Source organism: Pundamilia nyererei, unplaced genomic scaffold (assembly GCF_000239375.1).
Source record: "Pundamilia nyererei isolate P.nyererei 1_Seehausen unplaced genomic scaffold, PunNye1.0 scaffold00356, whole genome shotgun sequence".
Classification (NCBI taxonomy): domain Eukaryota; kingdom Metazoa; phylum Chordata; class Actinopteri; order Cichliformes; family Cichlidae; genus Pundamilia; species Pundamilia nyererei.
This window is the reverse complement of record NW_005187757.1, coordinates 401475-424171: the sequence shown is the minus strand read 5'-3', so window position 1 is coordinate 424171 and position 22697 is coordinate 401475. Positions and strand designations below refer to the sequence as shown.

At 40.1% G+C, this 22697-nt stretch overlaps 2 protein-coding genes across 4 annotated transcripts in view; one reads left to right on the top strand and one right to left on the bottom strand.

Annotated features, from left to right (window-relative positions):
* Positions 1-16597, top strand: part of cfap70 (cilia and flagella associated protein 70) — a 28983-nt gene extending 12386 nt beyond the window's left edge. The window contains exons 8-27 of one of the 3 annotated variants that reach the window (XM_005752404.1): positions 375-469; positions 2227-2299; positions 2448-2585; positions 2911-3054; positions 4665-4756; positions 4966-5026; positions 5146-5328; positions 5485-5616; positions 5695-5823; positions 6108-6241; positions 7237-7352; positions 7781-7981; positions 8238-8365; positions 8742-8894; positions 11271-11432; positions 11673-11762; positions 12054-12155; positions 14464-14511; positions 14903-15026; positions 16130-16597. In XM_005752404.1, the coding sequence (XP_005752461.1) occupies positions 375-469; positions 2227-2299; positions 2448-2585; positions 2911-3054; positions 4665-4756; positions 4966-5026; positions 5146-5328; positions 5485-5616; positions 5695-5823; positions 6108-6241; positions 7237-7352; positions 7781-7981; positions 8238-8365; positions 8742-8894; positions 11271-11432; positions 11673-11762; positions 12054-12155; positions 14464-14511; positions 14903-15013 (2292 nt within the window). In that variant the 3' untranslated portion in view covers positions 15014-15026; positions 16130-16597. Of the gene's footprint in view, positions 1-374; positions 470-2226; positions 2300-2447; positions 2586-2910; positions 3055-4664; positions 4757-4965; positions 5027-5145; positions 5329-5484; positions 5617-5694; positions 5824-6107; positions 6242-7236; positions 7353-7780; positions 7982-8237; positions 8366-8741; positions 8895-11270; positions 11433-11672; positions 11763-12030; positions 12156-14463; positions 14512-14902; positions 15034-16129 lie in introns of those variants that run through there. The other 2 variants (XM_005752403.1, XM_013915744.1) reach the window with 2 other exon arrangements.
* On the bottom strand, positions 15062-21584 carry LOC102204478 (transmembrane protein 138-like). The gene is made up of 5 exons (XM_005752406.1): positions 21473-21584; positions 17383-17578; positions 17008-17179; positions 16607-16682; positions 15062-15806 (listed from the first exon to the last, which is right to left on the bottom strand). Exons 1-5 carry the CDS (start codon positions 21582-21584, stop codon positions 15694-15696), a joined length of 669 nt encoding a protein of 222 aa, XP_005752463.1. The 3' UTR covers positions 15062-15693.
* Between the last annotated feature and the right edge of the window lie 1113 nt (positions 21585-22697).

Sequence of the window (22697 nt, the reverse complement as noted above, 5' to 3'; positions counted from 1 at the left end):
GGGCGGACCTCATCAACACCAGGGGCTCTGCCACCAAGGAGTTGTTTAACTGCCTCAGTGACCTCGCGGGTCATTCCCCTCATCCCCAGACTCTGCTTCCTTATTCATATCCTTATTCACCATATCCATGAACCTCCTCTGAGGTCTTACTCTTTTCCTCCTGCTTGACAGCTCCCTCTTTATATATTTGTCCACTCAACAAATCAAGAACTGAGGAAAATAATAAAACCCAAGAATCAATGTCGATAAACTCAAAGGAAGACAAAAACTCAGAAATCTCAGAAAACCACAGATAATCCAAAAACCACAATTCCATTGAAGATAACAGCATGTGAAAGCTTATTTACAGGCTTGTGGTGTAAATGTTCCCACAGGACCGGGCATTTCGTGATGAGGCAGAGACCACGAAGAACAGAGTGAGCTGGGACACAGAGATGTACTGCTTTCTGGACGCAGGGGGAACTACAAGGTTGGAGGCTAAGCATGCAAATCACTCCTTTATTTCTCTGTGTACCGGACCACCATGCTACCTGCTGGCTACAATTTTACGAATTTAATCTAGAAAGGGAAAGTCAGTCACCAGTTTCTCTGTTACAGAACACATGTTATAGCAGAGTCTAAGAGCAGGATTTCCTTATTCAGAACATTTCAGGCATGCAAGGAAATCAGAAAGTAATGAAAAAGGAATTTGATCTTATCACTGATTTTAGGCACACAGTGAGCATGTGATCTGTGCAAGTATACAGTAAGTAAATAGGCTTAATGCTTAGAGTAAAGGTCAAATGTATGAAAGAAAAAACAACTAGTGCAGTGGTTTTCACAAAGGCCCACATGAGAAATTGGGACTGTTTTGAAGGGCTGCACCAATAAGCTGAACTCGGTTATTATGCTCAATATTAACTGTATCACTGTAAAATGCTACAGGTAAGAGTAGATGTTACAGCTAGACAACGAAAATGTGAAATATCCATAGTAAAAATTGAATTTTTTTTTATCACAGTTTAGTCAACATTCTCCAAAATGACACTTTTTTTCCTCGGTGAAAGAAATCTAGTCTGTTTTACCAACCATTTGTTCGCTTGGCAGTAGCACTGAAGTTGAAACTCTCTCAAACAAATACATGAATCCACTCCTTGTTTCTCTAAGTATCGCCAAGACAACAATAGTTCTTAACTGGAAATCAAAGAAATAGTTACATATCAACATCCAGACAAATCTTCTCATTGAAGACACACATTTAGAAACCATGACATTCTTGCAAAAAGACAATAGAGCTGTATTTATCAACATTTTAAACCCATTTTCTGAATTTATCATGTTGATGATGATTATTATTATCATTGTTGTTGTTTAATGGTAAATGGCCTGTATTTGTATAGTGCTTTACTAGTCCTTAAGGACCCCAAAGCGCTTTACAAATCCAGTCATCCACCCATTCACACACACTGGTGATGGCAAGCTACATTGTAGCCACAGCCACCCTGGGGTACACTGACAGAGGCGAGGCTGCCGGACACTGGTGCCACCGGGCCCTCTGACCACCACCAGTAGGCAACGGGTGAAGGACACACACACCAAGGACACAACGACCGAGACTGTTCAAGTCGGGGCTCGAACCAGCAACCTTCCGATTACAAGGCAAACTCCCAACTCTTGAGCCACGATCGCCCCAATTGTTGTTGTTGTTTATTTTGCCAGAACAATTTAATATGTGACCTTGGGACTGGTGGGATCTGGAGTTGCTCACTAGGTGGGTTTGGGCTGTGGTGGTACCTCGGGGTGGTCCTGGACCTCCATCCACTGTGCCCCATCTCTCATGTTGTCGGCCAACTAATGACATTGTCTTTGCAACACATTAGGAAACAAAAATAAAACAAAGGAATAAAGAAAGGAAAAAAATAATAATATAAAACAACTGTAATACACATGAAAGGGTAGGTTAAACATGATTAAAGTGGGATTCGCATCTCACAGTGTTTTGTTATTACATCACACAAGATTAGGGTTACCAAAAATATAGCAAGCTTTTAATATAACAAAAAAAGATCAAGGCAGTCATGTCAGTGTAAGCCGATATAGGTTGAATGGGTGCTTCTGGGTTGGGAGGTGGGAATGGGATGTCCCCTGGGCTGCACCCTCCATGCCTTTGGTGAATTGCTCTAGGATGATGGAAAACACAAAGAGAGAATATAAAAATGTGTGTATCAGTACTGATTATAATTTCAGGCTGAAGCAAAGGATAACTAAGAGCAGATTGTGGCCAGTGGAGATCATGAGGTCATTGGCTCCATTATCAAAGGTTAGTATTCCTTTTTATTCTCTCTTCTTTGGTGTTTGGATTTCCAGTATTTAGGATATCATATGCAATAAGCTTAGAAAAAACAACATGTGATTTTAAGTCTAACTGAGATGGAGACCAGACCAGACCTGTGTGTGTTTGTGTGTAGTTAGGTGCTGAGGACTCAGAAATCCCCTACCATGGTTTGGCATTTATAGACTTTGGGCAGCTGCTGTATCCTGGAGTCCAGCGAATCCGAGGAGCATACAGCGTTCAGCCTTTCTCTGAGGAAGATTTGCTGAATAAGGTTCCAGTAACACACACACATCACTCATTTGCTTTAAATTTGGTTTCCTTGTAAAATATAAATAAAAACAGAATGGAGTACTTGGTTAATCTCACAAACCAATATTTTATTCACAGTAAAAATCAGAAAACAAATCAAATATTAAAACTGAGAATGTATATTTATGCGTAAAATATGGGTTTATGAATTTTGGAAATAATTTTACTCTCTTTATAAATACAATTTACACAGTGTTCCAACTCTGGGGTTGCAGTTGATATTGCCTTTATTTAAATAGGGCTGTTAAATTGCTATGTGAATTGTTTAACCTCTCTTGCACTCAAAGGCCAAGCGAAGCATCAGTGTTTTAAAGGAAAAAGCTAAGGAAGCTGCCAGCCAGGCCAAAGATATTGTCAGCTCTAACAAAGCAGGAAAGAACATGAATGGAAGCAACAAGGGACCCACAGATTCCAATGAGCAAGGCAAAAAGGTCAGAAAAGTTTTGATGGTCACAAGTGAATAATTCTTTAGAGTTTTTATAAGTTTTCCAGCATAAGCAAAGTCCAACAGTTCCTTTTCCCCCCTCAAACAATTAAACCTGACTTCAGTTATAAGAATTTAGACCATAACATAAAGTTTTTTAAAATTATATCAGCAACATGCAAATCACAGTGAAGGAGCTGTGCCATTAACTGCAGCTGGCCTGCAGTGATTTATATGAACCTGAGCCACAAGTCAATGCCGAGGGAACCCTAAGCTCCATGTAAACATCAACATAACTGCACAGCATTAGCGAAGAAATCAATAAAATTATCAGTGTTCCCTCTAAGCTGCGCGTGTGCGCAATTGCGCACTGCTGGCACGGTCTCTGCGCACAGAAAATCTGCGTTGCGCACACACACAAAAAAATCTAACCTGAATTGAAATTAAAATCAATACTTTAACAATTCTGTTTTGCAGTGTTAGTCAGTAAATGACTGGCTGCTCCCATATGGGATCCAGCCAATAATGCGATTCACATTCGTATATACGCAGCTAATCAATGTCGTTGACAGGCTATGACAGCGTCCTTATGTGCCGACACCGGTGTTTTAGCTAGCAAAGCGGCGTGGCGACGTTTAGCGCAAATCTTGTATAGTTAGTGTGTATTGCAGTCAATAGTTTTGTTGTGTGTGTCAGAACAACTGCTGAATGTTACAGGTGTTACAGCAGTGATGCATCTCCTGTTGTCAGGCCTGCAGGTATCAGGTTGTTGTTCTCCTTTATCTCGTAGTGGACTGAAATTATTTTTGGGGTGGCACAAATAATTTGTGTGGCATCAAATTTGATGCAGAACAGCTGATTGTTCTGTAAATAATTTGAAATGTTTATTTTAAAAAATGCCTTGGCTGCATTTTTAGGTAAACAGCTGCAAAAAACTTTGTTGTTTGCATAACTCAGTTACTTTTTTGAAGAAGTAACTATATAATTCATTGCCCAACACTGGTATATACTGTATTTTGCAGACAGAGAGTTACAGGACTCTCCCCCAGACCACAGACTCATACTCATAATACAAGTCAGAGCTTTATAAACAAAAAAAAACAAACAAACAAAAAAAAAGTTGTGTCTTCAAAATTGGGGTTTAAGTTATTTTTACTTCCAATAGTGTTAAGATACTACACAGGTCATGAACAAGATTTGTTTAAATTTTCATTGTAAGTGGGCTAAAGCAGTTAATTAAAAGTAGTCTAACATAAATGTAAATGCTGTAATTTGATTATTTTAATAAACCATGTAACTTGGATGGATTCGATGCTGGTGTGACCGCAGTGCACACGTCTGATGTTGCTCACAGTGGTCCAAGGGATCGCTCAGGGAGTTTGTGCGTTCGCTCAGAAACATGAATAAGTAGAGCGAACATTGATTAGGATAATTTACTGGAGACTCCAGTACCAGTTGCAATTTAGTACAGCTGAGCAGAGATCAGCAGTAGTAGATGCTCAAACTTACTGCACATCCTTATTACTGCAATATATTATAAAGTCGTATTTAGCTGATGTGTTTTCTGTTTAGGCAGAAATTTGGAAAACTTTAACTCTTCACTTGTGTTAATGGCAGATGTATGTGGAGGCCAGAACTTATATTATCATTGAGATAGCCTTGGAGAAACCGCTGGTACCAAAACCATCACCAGAAGAGCTAGCCCAAAGGTAATGTGCTAATTAAACCATGTGGTGACTGAGTCTGACCTGCTTCTTTTGGCTCCATTATTAGATTGTAGCACCGAGATAGAGTTATACATTTATCAACACTTTCACACACACGTAAGTGTTAAATTTAGTAGTTGCCCCCTCTGTTTCTGACTGACTGTGAAACACAAATGAGTGAGTGTATTGAGATGTTTTTGTGTTTCTTGCAGGGTGACGGCATTGATCCCTCCCAAACCTAAACGTCCAGCTGGTCCTAGTAGAGCAGAAAGAGTAAAGCACACACACACACACACACACACACACACACACACACACACACACAATGAATTGCCCAATCGAGGAGATTTGCATGCTTGATGTATTCTCTCCACCGGTGTGTGCTCCTGCAGGCTGTGCTGGACTTCCACAGGCAGGTAGCAAACACGGTGTCCCATGTTTCAGAACAGTGTGAGGAACTATTTGGAACAAGTTGTGAAATTCCCCAAGACGACAGCTTGGAGAAAATGAAGATTCAGTTGATAGGAGCGCTCAATGACTCTGGGAGATACTTTGTCTTCAAGGAACAAATGAAGGTCAGGCCAACTGCCCACATCTATGATGGATTAATGAAATTTACAAGGACACTGAAACTATTTTTAGGGATCGATCTAATGGTTCTGGTCATATTTTTCTTCTACATTAGTGTCATTATTTCTCCACAACGGCTTGTGTATATTTCTGGTTTGTAGCATGCGGTGGTGAGGATCGTACGTGACAAGATGAGGCGGACAGAGCCGTTCACGGATGATCAACAGCTGAAGGAATTTGCCAGCAAACTCTATGTCTACCTGGTTGATGAGATGCACGTTGCTATGAGCAAGGTACCAAACACACACTTTCATATACAGTCTGTGAGGACATCTTTTGACTTTTTTGTTTTATCCTTACTTCCTTAACAGATTTATTCTCCAGATGCTGTTGAGGGCTACCCAGATAACATCCAGTTACACTGTTCTCAGCTCTCACATTTTGCCAGAGAGGCACAGCTTACTGGGAATTACGAGCAGGCTGCATATTACTGGAAAGAGGTATAATAACAATGCTCTAAAGCTCATTGCGAAAAAAATAAATAATCAGGAAGATTTATGTAAAAAAAAACAGAATAAGGTTGACAGACAACTATTTGCTGGACAGATTTAACAGACTGGGTTATGTTTGTCTGTTATTCTCAAGAATATTTATAATAATGTTATGTTTGAATGTTTTTCTTTTGTTTCGTCAAGTGGACACAAGTCACATTGCAGCACTGAATAATGATAATGGTTGTTAAAATAGATGAAGTGGTTTCTGATATTTTTTTATTAACCTGCAGCTAGTGGTCAGGCACCCAAATGAGCCCACCTATATGTTTGAGTGGGGGGGCCTGTACATGCTGACCGGAGACTACCTGAAGGCAAAAGAGTGTTATCATGATGCTGTGTCTATCGACCAAGTGCACCAACCCAGGTTAGAAATGCACTCCTTACAATATTGATCTTCACTTTAAGCAAATCATTAATTTAATAAGAGATTAATTATTGAATAATTATTTTAGCCTGCATATTATATATATATCTAAATATTATAGAGTGTATAAGTATAGTCTAGCAATCAGCTCAATTCTAAATCATGATGGTATATTATTTGTATATTATTATTTGATAGAGAAAGAGAGATATTTAGAGTTACTTCCTGTCACAGTATTCTTCATCTCCACTGTATTTTCTGACGTCACAAGCAATGAACCTACCTGCTCGTGTTTTATCTTTTATTGGAACATGGTTCAGTGGTTACTTACAATACAACTTTATTTGTATAGCACGTTTAAAAGACCAGCGGTACACCAAAGTGCTTTACAATAAAAACAGGAAAATTAAGACATGATTAAATAATATTCTATTAACAAAGTAGGGAATATAAGAACAATGTAACAAAGTTACTAAGAACAGATATAGCTAAAAGATAAAGTACATAAATAAAAAATTGAACCAAATATAAAATAGGGACACTAACTAGATGGAAAAGCTATGTCGAATAAGTGAGTTTTTAAACGGGATTTAAAAAATAAAATGGAGTCTGACGCACGGATAGTGATAGGAAGGTTGTTCCACAGATTCGGTGCAACCAGGGCAAAAGCACGGTCACCCCTAGATTTAAGTCTAGATCTAGGCTGAGCCAAGAGTAATTGGGCTGAAGACCCGAGGGCTCACCCAGGGACATATGGACTAAGGAGATCAACAAGATAATGAGGGGCTAAATTATTTATCATTTTAAAGGTGAGCAACAATATTTTAAATTCAATGCGATACTTTATGGGTAACCAATGCAAATCAATAAGAACAGGCGTGATAGAGGCATGCTTTCTAATGCCAGTCAGGAGGCGAGCCGCAGCATAAACAACAGGTCGTCAAACAGTTTCACGAGTTCAAGACCAATGTTTCTTTATCCTCTTCTTGCTCCAGCCTGATGATGTGTGGGGTATTGGCAGTGATGTTTGAGCATTACAGTGAGGCCCAGACTTTCCTTGAGCGAGCCACCAGCCTAGACCCTCTCAGCGTGGTGGCCTGGACACTGCTGGGTGAGATGAGGATCTGTTTTGCTTCCTGCTGCTATTGTATCAGTGAACAGCAAAATGATACTACCAAACTTCATTTGTCAGCAGCTATTACTGTTTGTTGTCTTCCCCCAGTGTAATGGAGGCCCCGCAGGTTACTCAAGACAGTTTGACTGTTGTGTGTGACTTTCATAGATTTAGGTTGGTTTGTAAATCTGTCTTTAAAATATCCATCCATCAACTGGGTGGAGCCCAGTTTGTCATAGGGTGAGAGACAGGGTAGACCCTGGACTGGTCTCTTTAAGAGTTGACACAGACTGAACAGACAAAATGATGAACGAACAAAAAAAACATGAATTTAAAACAATCTGTAACCTAAACACCCACAACAATAGTGGAAGAGGGATGCATGCTGGGGAACGTGCAGTAACCTTGTTGGGTGTTTGCTCCAGGTTTGTTCCATGTGGGTCAGAACAACTCCATCCAGGCTGAGAGGGCTTTTATGGAGGCCACAAAGCTGTTGAATGCAGAAGAGGCAAAAAAGCAAGAGCAGAGCGAGGAGAAGGGGGAGAAAGACAAGGAGAAGAAACACGAAGAGGAAGAGAACAAGCAGGAGGCAGATGAAACAACAAACTCTCCCAGAGTTATGCAAGGTGAGGAAAACAAAAAAAACAGAAATACAGACATATACAAGACAGTGTCAAGTGCAACAATGCCAGTCTATGCATGAGTTCAACCCATTCTGTTCCCCTGAGCCCCATCTCCCTGTCAAGGAACTACTTTTGTTACTACTCTGTCTGCTAGAGCTCTCATGCACTTCATTCCAAAGGGCATAGGGCAGAAGAAAATAAACCCTTGGAGTAACTGATGTTACCTGACCGTGTAGCTTTATTTTTCTCCTTTACCCAGAACTTGTTGACCAGGATTCAGAGATGCACAAAGAAGAGCCTCCAGCACCGAGTGTCAGCTTGAAATCAGCTCCTGCTACTATTTACACACAGATCATCCAATTCCTGCTGCAGAACAATGCACTGCAGGTAAAACATACCCAGCGTGTTGGTTTGTACAGCACTGTGTGAACGTGACCATCGGTTTATTCTGTTACCGCACAAAAAGGGGCATATTACATATGGCAATCTGCAATTTCAAAAGACACTTGGTTTTAGAAACGTGTTAGTGATATGTGTTTTATGAAAGTATGATAGCATCAGTTGCAGTTTATCATTTTGAAAAAATATTAGATTTTTCTCTTTATTTATATTTTTGCAAATTAAAAAAAAAAGTCTTGTGTAATATTGGGAACAATAAATGTCTAATTTTAAAAGCTCTGAGCAGTAATGTTTGAACAAAAATAAAACAAATGAAAAAAGCAATAGCAGAAATCATTCAGAGATGACTGTTTTCTGTTGTCAGATGGCAGAAGTCGCTCTATCCGAGGAGCTCCTATGTTCAGATGGCAGTCGCAGTGCTTCCTACTTCATTCATCTGGCCCAGTTGCAGCTGCTTAAAGCAGACTACTGCAGTGCTGCTGCCAACCTCAAAGAGGCACTGTCCAGCATAGATCAGGTACTTCCACACTACCTCTGGCTACAACACGAGTATCGACTGGGTGAGGAATATTACATGAGTGTTCAACTGCATGTAGGGCATTACTTTTCCAGAAAGCATTTGGTGCTCTGTTTGTAAAGTGTGAAACCTGCAATTTATTGTCTAATTTATCATGCTATTCTTTTTTTTATCTTCACTAAACACCAAACAAATGAATAATAAATAAATATATTTGTTATTTTTATATTTTCAAGGTGCATATTTATTGTATATGACAAAGTAATCAGTTACAGCCACTGTTACTTTTTGATGCTCACCTTCTATAGATATGCATGACAACATATTCCAGTGTAGGATCAATTACTACACATAATATACATAATTTGTAAGGAGCTGAGTGTTATAAAAATAATTCCCAAAATCTAAGTGAATTGAAATCAGACCTAGTTTTATTCTTGAGATCATTCTCCTTCTGCTGGTCTAACAGCACAGATATACACCAAAGCTAACATCCAGTCTTCTCCAGCATCATTGCTCTAGTTCAGGGGTTGGAAACCTGCGGCTCTGGAGCAACATGTGGCTCTTTTGTTCTTATACTGCGGCTCCGCATGGTTTTGGAAAATAAATTATATTCATTTAACTGAAGTGTATTTTATTTGTGTTAGTTATTTTTTAACTTGTAGTTCTAAATTGGAAGATTATTGTGATCTTGAAATATAAAAATAAAGTTATATTTCATTATTTTTCGTCGCTCAAAATAAGCGCCACACTAGCGGATACTGGTATACCTGCTGAAACGCCGTGCATTTATTGAGACGTTCAACCCCAGGTAGGTCAAGTATGGAGAAATGTAAGAAAAGAAAAATATCTGAAGAAAATAGAACATTTAATGATGCCTGCGTAGATTAATTTGAATTTATTTTTGATGAGAGTGGCCTACCAGTATGCCTAATTTGTGGATTGTTGATCTTCGGATCCACATACATATGTGAGCAGCTATTCTCCATCGTGAACTATGTTAAAAACAAATATCCCTCATACCTCACAGACGACAGCTTACAGTCCTGCGTAAAGATCAAAGTTACTTCATACAGCCCGGATTTGCAGACGCTGTGTGCAGAGGTTCAGGAGCAGAAGTCCTATTGTAAAGATATCACGGCAGACCCAATGATGTTTACATGAACATGTTTTTCAGCATCTCTTTATTGACGACTTTTCACACATGGTTGCTGTACACACACAGCCGGCATCTACAGTGACTCCTGGTGACTGTGTGGGGACAGTTGGTTATAGTGCACCTGAGGTTATGCTTGGTAATACATATAATGAAGCAATAGACATGTGGTCTCTGGGGCTGGTAACTGTGGAGCTTGCTACAGGGGTGCCACTCTACCCTGTGGAAAATGAATATGATGTTTTGAAATTCATCATAGACATGCAGGGTCAGCCACTAGATCATGTTCTAGACTCCGGCTTGTACACTAATTACTATTTCATATGAGACGTAGTTGTCTTGAACAACTAATGGAAGCTACCACAGGACCTCAAAATGACCAACATTTATTTGTCAGCCTAATTAAAAAAGTGTTTGCCTTGGATGCAAACCATCGCATAACTTTTCCACCCTGGACCTAATTCGATACAAATTGGAAAAAAAAATTGGATGTATATTAAATAAACCAGCTTTAAGCATCAGCTAATTTTTGTTTGTAATTCTTTTTAAACATAGTGCTACCCTGTAGCCTCCTAGTAGACATGCCTGTGTTATAAATGTGAAAATCCTCTAATTTTTTTTTTTTTTAGAAAAGTTGAGCTCTGACCTTGAAGTCAAGATCCCTGAGATTTAAACCTTAAAGAGATTTTCAGCAGATGCAACCATGGTATTGATTTGAAAATTCTACGTTGCCTCGTACTTGAGTTATTGCATTTACAAACTTGGGTGTCCACTGCGCCCCGCCATATACCAAACTCAAAAGATTAAGTGCTGGTTTTTTTAGTTCTTTCATAAAGTTTACAACACACAAATAAGAAAAATAGGAACACTATTGTCATTTTTGACAACACTATTTTCTTTTGTCTTTTGTGTGCACACAGTCTGTGTCAACACATAGGGGAACACTGACACTTCATAAGATTTTCACTGTGTTTGTCTAATTCAGCCGCAGCTTTCGGATTTTTCACATAACAAGCAGCATGAATTTTGTCCCTCATCATTTCAGCTGGAAGCACTTTATAAGGTGGTCTTTCACGTGAACATTGACGTTTCTAATCCTGGAACCCTGGGCAGTTTATATAATAAGTTTCATCCAGACTGAGAAATGTGTCTAGAAGAAGCATTCATCAAGCAACTTTGCTGACTATTGACCCAAAGAGTCTTGCCCACTTTCTCACCAGGATCCTGATGCATGGGCTTGGAATGGTCACTGTCACTATCTACGAGGGGAGTTCCATGAGGCTGAGGAGAGCTACGAGTGGAGCTTCAAATTCCAGCAGAAGCCATCAGACTCTCACATTGTCTTGCTCCGCCTGGGATCCAGCTACTTTATGCAGGAGAAGGTCAGATATTGAGACAGGCATCACTGTCTGATCAGTCAGACAGTTACTCATGTGTACTGGGTCTGCTAGCATCTATTCACTGTGTGAGAGTTTACCTCATGCATTTTTCAAGAAAGAAACAAAATGGACCAGCCATATGTCTTGGAAAATAACAGCAAAACTCAAATGTGACTTAAAACATCTCATGTGAAACCACAAAGTTATACAGTGTAACTCTGTCTTATTTTTTTTAACTCTCAGTTTCAGGAAGCCAAGGTTGTGTACCTGCAGGCCTGTGAACAGTCTCCATCCTGCCTGACCTGGCTAGGCCTGGGCGGTGCATGTTACCGGGTAAAACTCTTACCTTCAGAACATTGATGGGAATGATCGTATTAAACTCAAAAAAAGCTTCTATGTTGTGCCTTCAGAATTATTTTTGTTATATGGAAAATAAAATAAAATTGTAAAACCTGTGATTCCACTCAGTGTATGGTTCAAGGTTTTAAGTACACTCCTGTTTCTATTGTTAAAAGAAATACTTTTGAAATACTAGCTTAAAAGAATAGTTGGGAGCCCTACTCTGTTTGTTTTGAAAGGAAGTCACCCTTTGTTGTTTCAGTGGGCATTTCTGTGTCTGTTTAGTTGGAGGAGTTTTGTACAGCTGAGGAAGCTTTGACTGAGGCCAACCATTTGGACAACCAGAATGCAGAGGTCTGGGCTTACCTGTCTCTCATTTGCCTCAAGGTGAGTGATGATAAAACACTATTAATGTCATTATTAATGTCCTCCGTCTGTATTTCAAGATAATCTCGCGCACAGTGGCCTGACACATCCCCTTTTATGAAGACTACAGAACAGCGTGTCTTTGTTAGAAATTAAAAAACAATCTACAGGAGTCAGAAGAGCTGAGTGGTTAGGGTTATGGTAAGAATTGAGTCAGTTTAAGCTTTGGAATAAATGACTCTTCAGGATGAGGGATGGGTTCAGAGTAAAAAGCCCTAACCTCCATAGAATCTAACGCCAACATCCATCCTTTTGCCCTTTGGTAAAGCCAATGCTTTAGTCACTGAACACACTTTAATGAGACACCAATTAATTTGGGAAAATGCTTGTGCAAGTAGACGCTGCATGTCGATCAATATGATAAATGGCTAAAATCAATTCAGGAATGCAGACTTTGAAGTAGGACATTTTGATTAGTATCAATTAATATTAGTGACTAACTGTATTTTAATTGAGCTCTCTTTTAACCTTGACACCTTGTCTTCTGCACATGTGAAGTACTCACAACATATTACTGACTCTGTGATTCAAAAATCTGCAGAAATCAGTAGTCTGATTGTGACTCATGACATGGAACTGAGTTCTGCTTCCTTCGATTCGCGGTGTTTAAAGATACTGGACAAAGTGGCACCTCCACAAATTAGAAAAGACAGCATCGCTAAATCATCTCCTTGGATCACTAAATCTATTTGCAGTTTTAGTTGGCTTTGCCTTAAGACTGAGTACCTGTGGGAAAACCACAAAATGTCCTATTTACAATAGGAAAAGGGAATGCCAAGGTTTTATTTGACACTGAGAATAACATTGTTTCTCCTCCAACACCAAGTACACCAGGTTTTTCAGATAAGGACTACAACTCCCACAGATCGCCCTTTCGATCATAAACTCTCACACATCCCAAAATTGTAGAATCTTTTCACCCACTTTCTTTAGCTATGTATGTCAAACACTACTCCAAATTAAACCCTCAGCAAACTCAGCCAATGTCTTAAGTTTTAGACTCCATTTGGCCCTCTGTGGTCAGGCTGTGTCCTAGAGTTCTTTAAACAGGTGGTTATCCAACCAGGTTTGAAAAAGCTAAATCTGGACCTTACACTAAACACCAGCTATAGACCTGTTTCAAAACTTCCTAAATTGCTAAAGTATTACAAAAACAAAAAGAAAAGGTGGTTGGGACACGAAGGTGTTGGAGAAGCACAATATTCTTGCTAACGTTCAGTCTGGTTTTAGGAAGTTGCACTCCACAGCTCTCCTTAAAGTTTCGATCTTTGGATGGCTGCGGATAAGGGTGATTGCTCAGCCAGCCCTTGGTTTGCCTGACCTTATCTCAGCCTTTGAAATGTCAAATCTCCATCAAATCTTAGTCCAACAGTTAAACTACATGGTAGGGATCTCTGGCTCTTTCTTAGAGTGGGTCACTTCATTTCTTGCTTATAGAACACTTTTGTCCTCATTGGGAAATTTTGGGTTTGAAACGGCTGCATTTCCATGTGGCATTCTGCAAGGATCTGGTTTAAGTCCCTTGTTATGGGGCAGCGATAGCTCAGTAGGTAGAGTGTTCGCCCCGTGATTGGAGGCGGTCAGGGGTTCAAATCCACCGAATGGCAACCCTGAAGTACCTTGGGCAAGGTACTGTCTCTACACACTGCTTCCCGGGTGCTGGATTGGTAGCTGCCCACTACTGAAGATGCACGTTGATGCCTTTATCTCCACCTGCCTAGACTATTGCAATGCTTTGTTTTTGTGTCCGTTTAAAGCATCTATTAATTGCTTCCAATCTGTCCATAATGCTGCTTCAACACTTTTAACTCAAACTCATAAGTTCACTCATTGTTAGATAGTTCAAAATCTTGATTCTTACTTCTGTGACCTTACAAGATGAGGCCCCCTAGTTATATCATCAATCTTTTCAATCTTGTCTAATAAAGGTCTCCTTGTGATTCCACATGCCCGTATGAAAACTAAGAAGGATTTTGCTTTCCAGACTTTAGTGCCAAAACTGTGGAACAGCTTATCGCTTTTGCTGCACACCAATGACTCTGGCATCCTTTAAAAAAAATGCCTAAATGCATCTATTCAGACCAGCAATTTGGTAAAATTTTTGTTTTGTGTTGTTTTTCTTGATTCAGGTGTGTTTGTTTGACTGTATTTTTAATATTTGTGTAAAGCACTTGTCTTGAAAAGGAGTATACAAACAAACTTTACTTACTTACATAACTAAACACATGGTCTGCAACTCAATTAACACTGATGAACCTTTTATTTTCAGTCTGGCAAAAAGGAAGAAGCAGAGAAGTTTTATAAATATGCAATACGGGTGAGTTTGGTTGTTGTTTTTGTCAGTCACTGTAATTTAACATATCAGTGGGGCGGTTAGTGATTTACTATTAATTATCCATGTTTTAAATTCTATATTAAGTAGTGATTTTTTTAAAAGAAAAAGTAGACATGCAACATTAATACTGAATATAAAACAACACAAACAGCTTCTCTGTGAGTTCTCTGTAGCATTTGATTACTAAGGATATAGATTTCCTGCTGTCCTTGATTTTCTCGTAAATTACATTAGAGCCCTGTGATCCTTTATTTTGTCACAGTGAATCAGTTTTTACTAAATATTGCATCCTCTTATCCAAGGTGAATTTTACATTAAGATGCTGGTTTCTTTAAAAAAGAAAAAACATTTTCTGTTTTCTCGGTATCCACAGTTCAACCTACAGATGGAGTCACTCCACAAAGAGTTTGAAAAGTTGAAGAATCAGCTTCGCTTCCATCATCTGGAGTCATGCTTTGAAAGAAGCACTGAAGCAAAAGAATAAATCATATGTCCAAGTATGTACACATTATATCTCAATGACCAGTATTTGAAACAACATTTTATTGGGTTTTCAGCATGTGTAGTGTATGAAAATTAAATACAGAGAGTTCAGATGTACATGATGACTTAGATTTCACAGACAGTGAGGATAAGTAACCGGTTGAGCCATAAAAGTTAAGCTCTGATCAATATCAACATAACAAACACAGTTAAAGCAACACCATAATCTCAAATCTATATAAAACAATTGCAATATAGTGTTTTTGTTTTTTTTGTTTAAATACAAAAACAAAGAAAAGAGGCTATATGGTGACTGGTACCAGCAGGATATAAAACATTTACTATTTCACATTTGATGTCATTCTTTTGTTATCATTTATGCAGGAAAACAAGCCCTCATGACACTTTGTGGTGTTTTTGTTCTAAGACACCTTTCTAAATTTTGGCACAATCCTCTCTGTGTTGAAAGGAAATGTTGTGAAATATTATTTTGAGCTTGTCAAATAGTTCACGAAGGATGTGTTAGAATGGGCCCTGAATAAATTTCCTTTAAAACCAAATGGATTACAGTGACCAGTTCTTTGTTTTGGGTTTTCTTTGTAACATACTGTATTTTGATATTCTTTTAATGCCGTTTTTAAACTAGGCATCTGAGTGTTGGTGTGATCTATTGCAGAGAGATCATTGTCTGACCCGTGAAAACATATCTCTCAGCCACGGCGAATCCTCATAGAGGCGAGGGTCACCCAGATACTCTGAGGTCCTCTTGTAGAAGTAGTAGTACAGCACAGAAGCTGCAAACAGGAAATTATGTTAGGAGGCTTTAAAATATACGGATATTTAATTTACAAATGTCTGTAAATTAGAAACATGACTGATGTGAATGTAGATTTTCATATCAGTGACTCTTTTGTAATGAGTTTGCACAGTGATCAAGGTTATTCAAGAGATTTATGTGATTGCAAAATAAACAGGGAGAAAACTTGAAAATTCCCACCAGTGTTTAAAACTGAGTGAGGTAATGGCTGTGCTTACACACTGAGTAACTGTCTGGACAGGTCTTAAGTGGCAGACAAAGCAAAGACAACAAATAGCACATGACTCTTCTCATACGCAGATCACCTACAGAGAGTAATGCCAGCTAGGCGATGCAAGCTTTTATCCACTTATGAGCTTATACATGTATAAAAGTGGCACCCACATGGTGATGAGATGTGATGTCACTGCCTGGAAGAGTAGCCAGTAACAACAGGCGACAGGTAAAGGAAAAATAAAAAAGGTGGGTGAAATGATCATACAGTTTACTAGGGCATTAATGGGTTGTTGTTGTTGTTTTTTTAGCTTAAATCTGTACTGCTGTTTTGGACTGCTTCACCTGCTTGTATTGTCTCCATGTATTTTCTCCTGTCTCATTTGCAAAATCTAAATTTAATTATTCAGTCAAAATGTAAACATTTATTTTACAAGTTAATATGTATAATCAGATTATAGAGTGGAAAAATCCTAACCTTTTGTACTGTATACTCTTCAGTGTTTACATGAAAACATTCTAAATGAAAAGAGGTACATTTGTTGCATGAACTTGTTATCTTACCAGCTCTTTGGAACACAAAAAGCACCTGAAGACCGTCGGTCCAAATAAATCTGTTTGTATTTAACCAGCGCAGATTCTGAAAGGAATAGAAGGATGACAAAAAGGCCACTTTGTGATAAATTCAGAGACTTTGTACATTATAGATAATTTAACAATTACAACCAGAATGATGAGAAATGATGATGCTATTTTCTCAGTCTCATATAATGACACATTTTAACCAAGTTTTATCTTCTTTCTTTTTTTCTTTCTCATGATGTTTTTCTCTTGGCAGTTATTAAAATCAAAATGACAGCATTTTAAATGTCTGTAAGCTTGTTGTACAGTATCTCCCCAAAAAAGTGGCATAAAAATGTGAATTTTCCAATCCGGCATTTTCGCCTTTGTTTTTAACGACGTACCATAAGCCAAGAATGGAGAATGATGCTGAAGGTCAAGTAAAGAGCAGATAGCATTAGCATGGTTCTAAACCGCTCCAGCAATATGGCAACCAGTCCAACCTGGAACACATAGGTGTTGAACAGCATCAACAGAATGATGATCAGGTTAAACAGGATGGCAATGTCCTGGATTCTGTTGAAGAAAAGGAAACAGTATAAGCAGCAGAAAAAACAATGATGAAAACAGGAAGAGCTTGTCGGCAGAATTATTGTCTTGTCTAAAATACATTTTACTTCAGCATTTCAAAAGATTCAGTGCAGATAAATTGAGAATTATTTCCCCCCCCTTGAGCTAGAGGCTGCGTTAGGCTGAAACAGTGAAAAAGTTTGACGTACATGAAAAGTACCAGCTGCACAGCTGGCTCAGTCCTCAGCAGCTCACTGAAGGAGTTGACAAACAGGTCAAAGGAGAGCAGGCTGAGCTGGATCAGTAACACCAGAGAGTAGTTGCTGGTATGGAGCGTCTCCGGCCCGAAGGCTGGGCGCCCGGGCGGACTGTGGTTCCACTGCGGATCCAAGGCTGCGCTGCACCCTCACACACACACATACAAACATCAATCGAGTTCTTTTTTTTGTTACAGTTTTGGGGTCTCAGTAAGGCATTCAAATGTCTCCACTCTCAATTCCCCAAATGTAATTAAAACATGACTGATGCCAAATGAAGCATATGTTGTTCAAATCAGTCCTGTTCACTGGGTAAAAATGTATGTCCTTTCAAAAGAGGGAACGGAGTCCGTTTTAGGGGTGAGCTGCCAGGAAGTCGACATGTCAGAAGTGCTGATTTTTATAGCTCCAACACCAGCAGGTATGGTAGCACGGTACCGTATTTGTTGTGGCTGAAACAGCAAGGTCTCTGTTGGGCCTCCATATCAAAACCGATGAGACATCAGCACCGCAGTGAATGCAGCAGAGATCCTGTGGAAGGAGACAGATTAGTATTCTGCGCTAACGCTTTAGGGCAGCAGTCTCCAACCTTTTTTGCGCCACAGACCGGTTTATGCCTGACAATATTTTCATGGACCAGCCTTTAACGTGTCGCGGATAAGTACAACAAAATAAAACTAGTACCGCTACCGAAAAAAAGAAAATTTATTCATAACACACGTGAAAAGACCCAGGAAAACCAAGTAAACGATACAAACGATAACAAAATAACGCTGAAAACCGATAAAAACCCTGAAAACCATACATTTCACACCTGAGCCTCAACTCTCGCGGCCCGGTACCAAACGACTCACGGACCGATACCGGTCCAAGGCCCGGGGGTTGGGGACCGCTGCTTTAGGGTACACGCACACAAAAAAAGGCCAGTCTCATTTTATAGAAAAGCACCCAAACATTGTGCAAATTGCCATTTAACTGCCTTACACTTCTTCAGCTGCTTCGTACTACAAAACATCTCCTGCCCCAGGTAAGTTACACTTTTATACCCTGAAGGGAGGGATACCTTGTTCACAAGTGACAGTTTTATTGGGAACCCACACTGCTCTAAGGCAGTCCCAGACTTCTGATGCCAGGAAAATATAGAATAACTGCTAAGTCAATTCACATAAATGGGAAATGTGTTACATTTCTAGTGGTTTCTAGCTAAATTTGAAATGCAGTTTAGACTTCTGCCACCTGCTTGTTGTCATTAGTTTTTATTGAGTGGACAGTGTCCAAAGCGCTAATCAAAACATGAGAAAAAACAAAACAAAAAACAGATCAGAACTAAAAAATTGTTTGTCTTTAAGCAGCTTCTCTCTCAAAAGAGCCTCATTTTCTGATGACAGAAAAACAGATTCTGATTTATTCCTTCCCGGCACATTTTATCCATCACATTAGGAAAAAAAAGAAAACAAAAACAAAACATCTTTACTCGATTTTTATAGAGAAACAGGTCCTTTCACTACTGTTGTCACCCCTCTGTGTATTTCTTAAGTAGGTACTTTAAAATCTTTGCCTGTGCCAGGATCACTATCCAGCAGGATCCTTCACACCGACACCAGGTTGATCCTCTTATGATCCCCGTATTTATGGCTTGGCACGGCCCTGGCAGGTGTGAGGAAGATTAGGACTATTTCTAAACCCTGAACCATCAACTACGAGGCTACTTCTTCTTGAAAGCTGTCCCACTAAGTTTCTAGGTTAGCAGCCCTACCTACCCCTTGGCAAAAACTGCTTTAGCAGTATGAACTAGAAAATAACAACATGTATTAAATGCAAAAAATTTTAAGTGCAGTGGACAACAACATATATGGACTGTGAGCAACTTCTACTATTTTGTTAATTGATCAAAATGATCAAAAAAGTATATAAGTCTAAGACATAATGTTTTCCCTGTGTAAAGAAACGTGCTGTAAGTTAAAAAAAAGTCTTTGTTGTTGTTAGTGTTCTACCAGCTTGTAGTTCTTAGTACTGCAACACTTAATCTTCTTAGAAACATCAACAGCTTGTTGCTTTAGACAGAAACAACAGAAACAATGACATTCTTCAAGTTTCACAACATAAGCTACTGAAACTGGATCACAAACCAGCACAAACCTGCAAACGAAGGTGGGTTTCAGGGGCTGAAGAAGTATGCAACTCTCCAAACGACGCATGTGGCCACCATCAACACAGCGTGCAGCAGATTGGCAGCTTTTGTCTGTCCGGGTAACAGGTCTGATCCCTCCAGCTCTCTAAAAGACAGGCGCAAAGGTTTAGTCATGTGCCACCAATCATGTTGAGTTTGTTTACACACAGCTTGTTGAGATTGTAATGATGAATAAAGCTGTGCAAGCACAGTTGGATGCAATGTTAGTGATTACCTGTGATGAGTCTATGATTAATAGAGTGAAAAATGTTCCCAGTGACTGTGCCACATTTCCTTTTAATTTGATTGCAGGTTCTTCAACCACATGCAAGTGAATGTTGACGGGTTACAAATGGATGCTGTGGGAGCTTTTTTCCCCTAGCTCTTTCAATCACATTTCCATTCAAGATTACTGTAATGCTTCTGGGAAAGATAATTAAAGTCAAGCAACTAGGAAACTGTTGTCATCTAGTGGTAAGCATGTATTATTGCATACACAGTGGCAGACCACAGAGAATCAGCAGAACAAGCTAGATTGAAGTCAATATCAATTTGATAATGAAATAATAAATTAATGTACTTAATTGTAACATATTTGTTGATTGTTTGGGGGAAAAAAAGATGATTCAGACCAGGCTTTCTTCAGCTCCCACTTTGGATTTGGGAGACAGACACCCTCTCTACTTTTAAGATTGGACTTAAAACTTTTCTTTTTGATGAAGCATATAGCTAGGCCTGCATCCGGTGGCCTTGACTCCTCCCTTTGGCCCTGTTACGGCCCTAGCAGGGCGTCCTCCTGAAGGTGCCTGTGTGGGCGTGTCCCACTACCTCTTCTGCCTGAGGTGCCACCTTTTCCCTTTTGTGCAGCTGACTCTCGTCAGTAATTAAAGAGATTTAAGCCCAGGGAAAGGTGAGCTCTGGCCAGAGTGCCATGTGAGTGGTTACAGCTAGTGAGCTGTGTGTCTGGGCTTGTGTCTAGTGAGCTGCTCTCTCTTTTTGACTTACGTTTTACTTTATTGACCAACGCCTGAGTTTTGTTTTTCGTAAATGGTGATAGCGGCTTTTTTGTCTCTTTTAGTTGAGCTACTTTAATAAAACTCTTTAATTTAACCCTTTTGCCTCCTTGACTCCTTTTTCTGACCTGGACACTTTTTGTTACTTCCCCCTCACTGCCTAGACCCCTCAGGGGAAAGTAACAAGTGGGGGCTCGTCCAGGATATTTGAAAAGGGAGCTTCAAGTTGGATTTGATTATCTTGCTTTGTCACCTTTTTGAGAACTACAACTTCCCAGTTAAGTTAGGTGAGTGTCCAGCTGAGCTTAGTTTTAAGTTCTTCCTTTGGGCACTCTTTTGTTATTTTGCCTTTATTATTTTTGGGGTAATCCTGGGCAGGGATTAGTTCCCTGTTGGGGGTAGGCAATTCAGGGCTCCAGTCGCTGAAGTTTCGCCTTTCAAGTTGCCTCGAGCCCGGCACGCTTCAGAAGATAGGTAGGTAAAGTTTGTTGTGCTTAGGAACTGCGTAAGTTGTGTTTGTTTAATGTGTATACTGCAAGAGGTAAGTTGGTCAGTTAAAGTAAGTTGTGTAGTTTTCCATTAATGGGTTAATTATTGGGTAGTCTCTGAGTGAGTTGGCAGAGGTGTGGTTGTGTCTTAATTAGGGTGTGTTTTCTAACCCTTCTCCGGCCCCCAAAATGGATGATGCAGCTATCAATGCACAGGTGTCTAGAAGCTTGTTTGTGGGCAATAACATCCACCTGGTTCCCGTTTTCTGTGAATCCAGTGTTGAGAGCTTCTTCAGTGTGTTTGAAAGCATAGCAACTGCATTACAGTGGCCTGAAGACGTGTGGGGGGTGATGTTGCTGTGTAAATTCACGGGTAAGGCTCAGGAAGCTTGTTCTGGTCTGTCTAGGCAGGACGCCTATGAAAAGATCAAAAGTGCCGTCCTCCAAGCCTATGAACTTGTACCTGCGGCCTATAGGCAGCATTTTCGAGGTTTGGAGTTGGCACAGGGTCAGTCCTATCTTCACTTCGCTAGGGACAAGGCGAAGCTTTCTGATAGGTGGTGCTCTGCAAGCCAGGTTGACGACTTGGGGTCGTTACGTGAGCTTGTGCTGGTAGAGGACTTTAAGAACACAGTGCCTGACTGTGTTGCTTGTTATTTAAGTGAACAAAGGGTTTTCACACTACAGCAGGCTGCCACACTGGCAGATGAGTTCACCCTAAGTCATAAAATAAATGCTGTAGAATGTGATACCCCTCTGTGCCATAGTACATCTTGGAGAGGTAAGAGTGGGCCAGCTAACCAGGCTGGAAAAGTTGTGGTTTCGAGACCCGAAACAAAGCTTTGTTTCTTCTGCCACAAACCTGGACACCTTGTTGCTAACTGTTTGAAGTTGAAACGCAAACAGAAAGCCCACTCAAAGCAAAAAGGGCCTGCTTTGAGAAAAGTCAGTCGTGGCTCTCAAACCGACAAGGTTGCCAGGCCTACTAAAGGCTAAACTTGGCGCAAAATTGCTCAGTAGCACCCTGTAGTCAGTGTAAGAGGTCAACTAGCCCTGAGCTGCTGCTGGTTGACAATGTCCCAGTTCCTCAAAATGACCTGCAGGTGGACAGATCATGTATAACACCACCACTCAGACCTGCACCCCTTACTATCAAACATGCCTGTACCCGTGACCTGAGCAATCGTCTGAAAACTGTTACAGTAAGGTCTTCTGACTGCCTGCTGTGTTCTCCACATGTGATGGCTCAAAAAAGCCCTGGCTAGCACATGCCATTGTTTTGAGGGCCTGTGGCCACCCTCAGTATTTTGAGCCCATTGAGATGGGGTTGGTAGCTTCCGCAGGCAATGCCTAACCATTGCCATGGGGTTTGGTAGGTGGAAAGCCTGCAATTTGTTGATGCGACGGTTATGGACTTGATTAGTTGTTCTGGTTATCATAATCATGTGACAAACCACGGGTTTGTATTTATGGGAGGGGGTGTTACGGCCCTAGCAGGGCGGCCTCCTGAAGGTGCCTGTGTGGGCGTGTCCCACTACCTCTTCTGCCTGAGGTGCCACCTTTTCCCTTTTGTGCAGCTGACTCTCGTCAGTAATT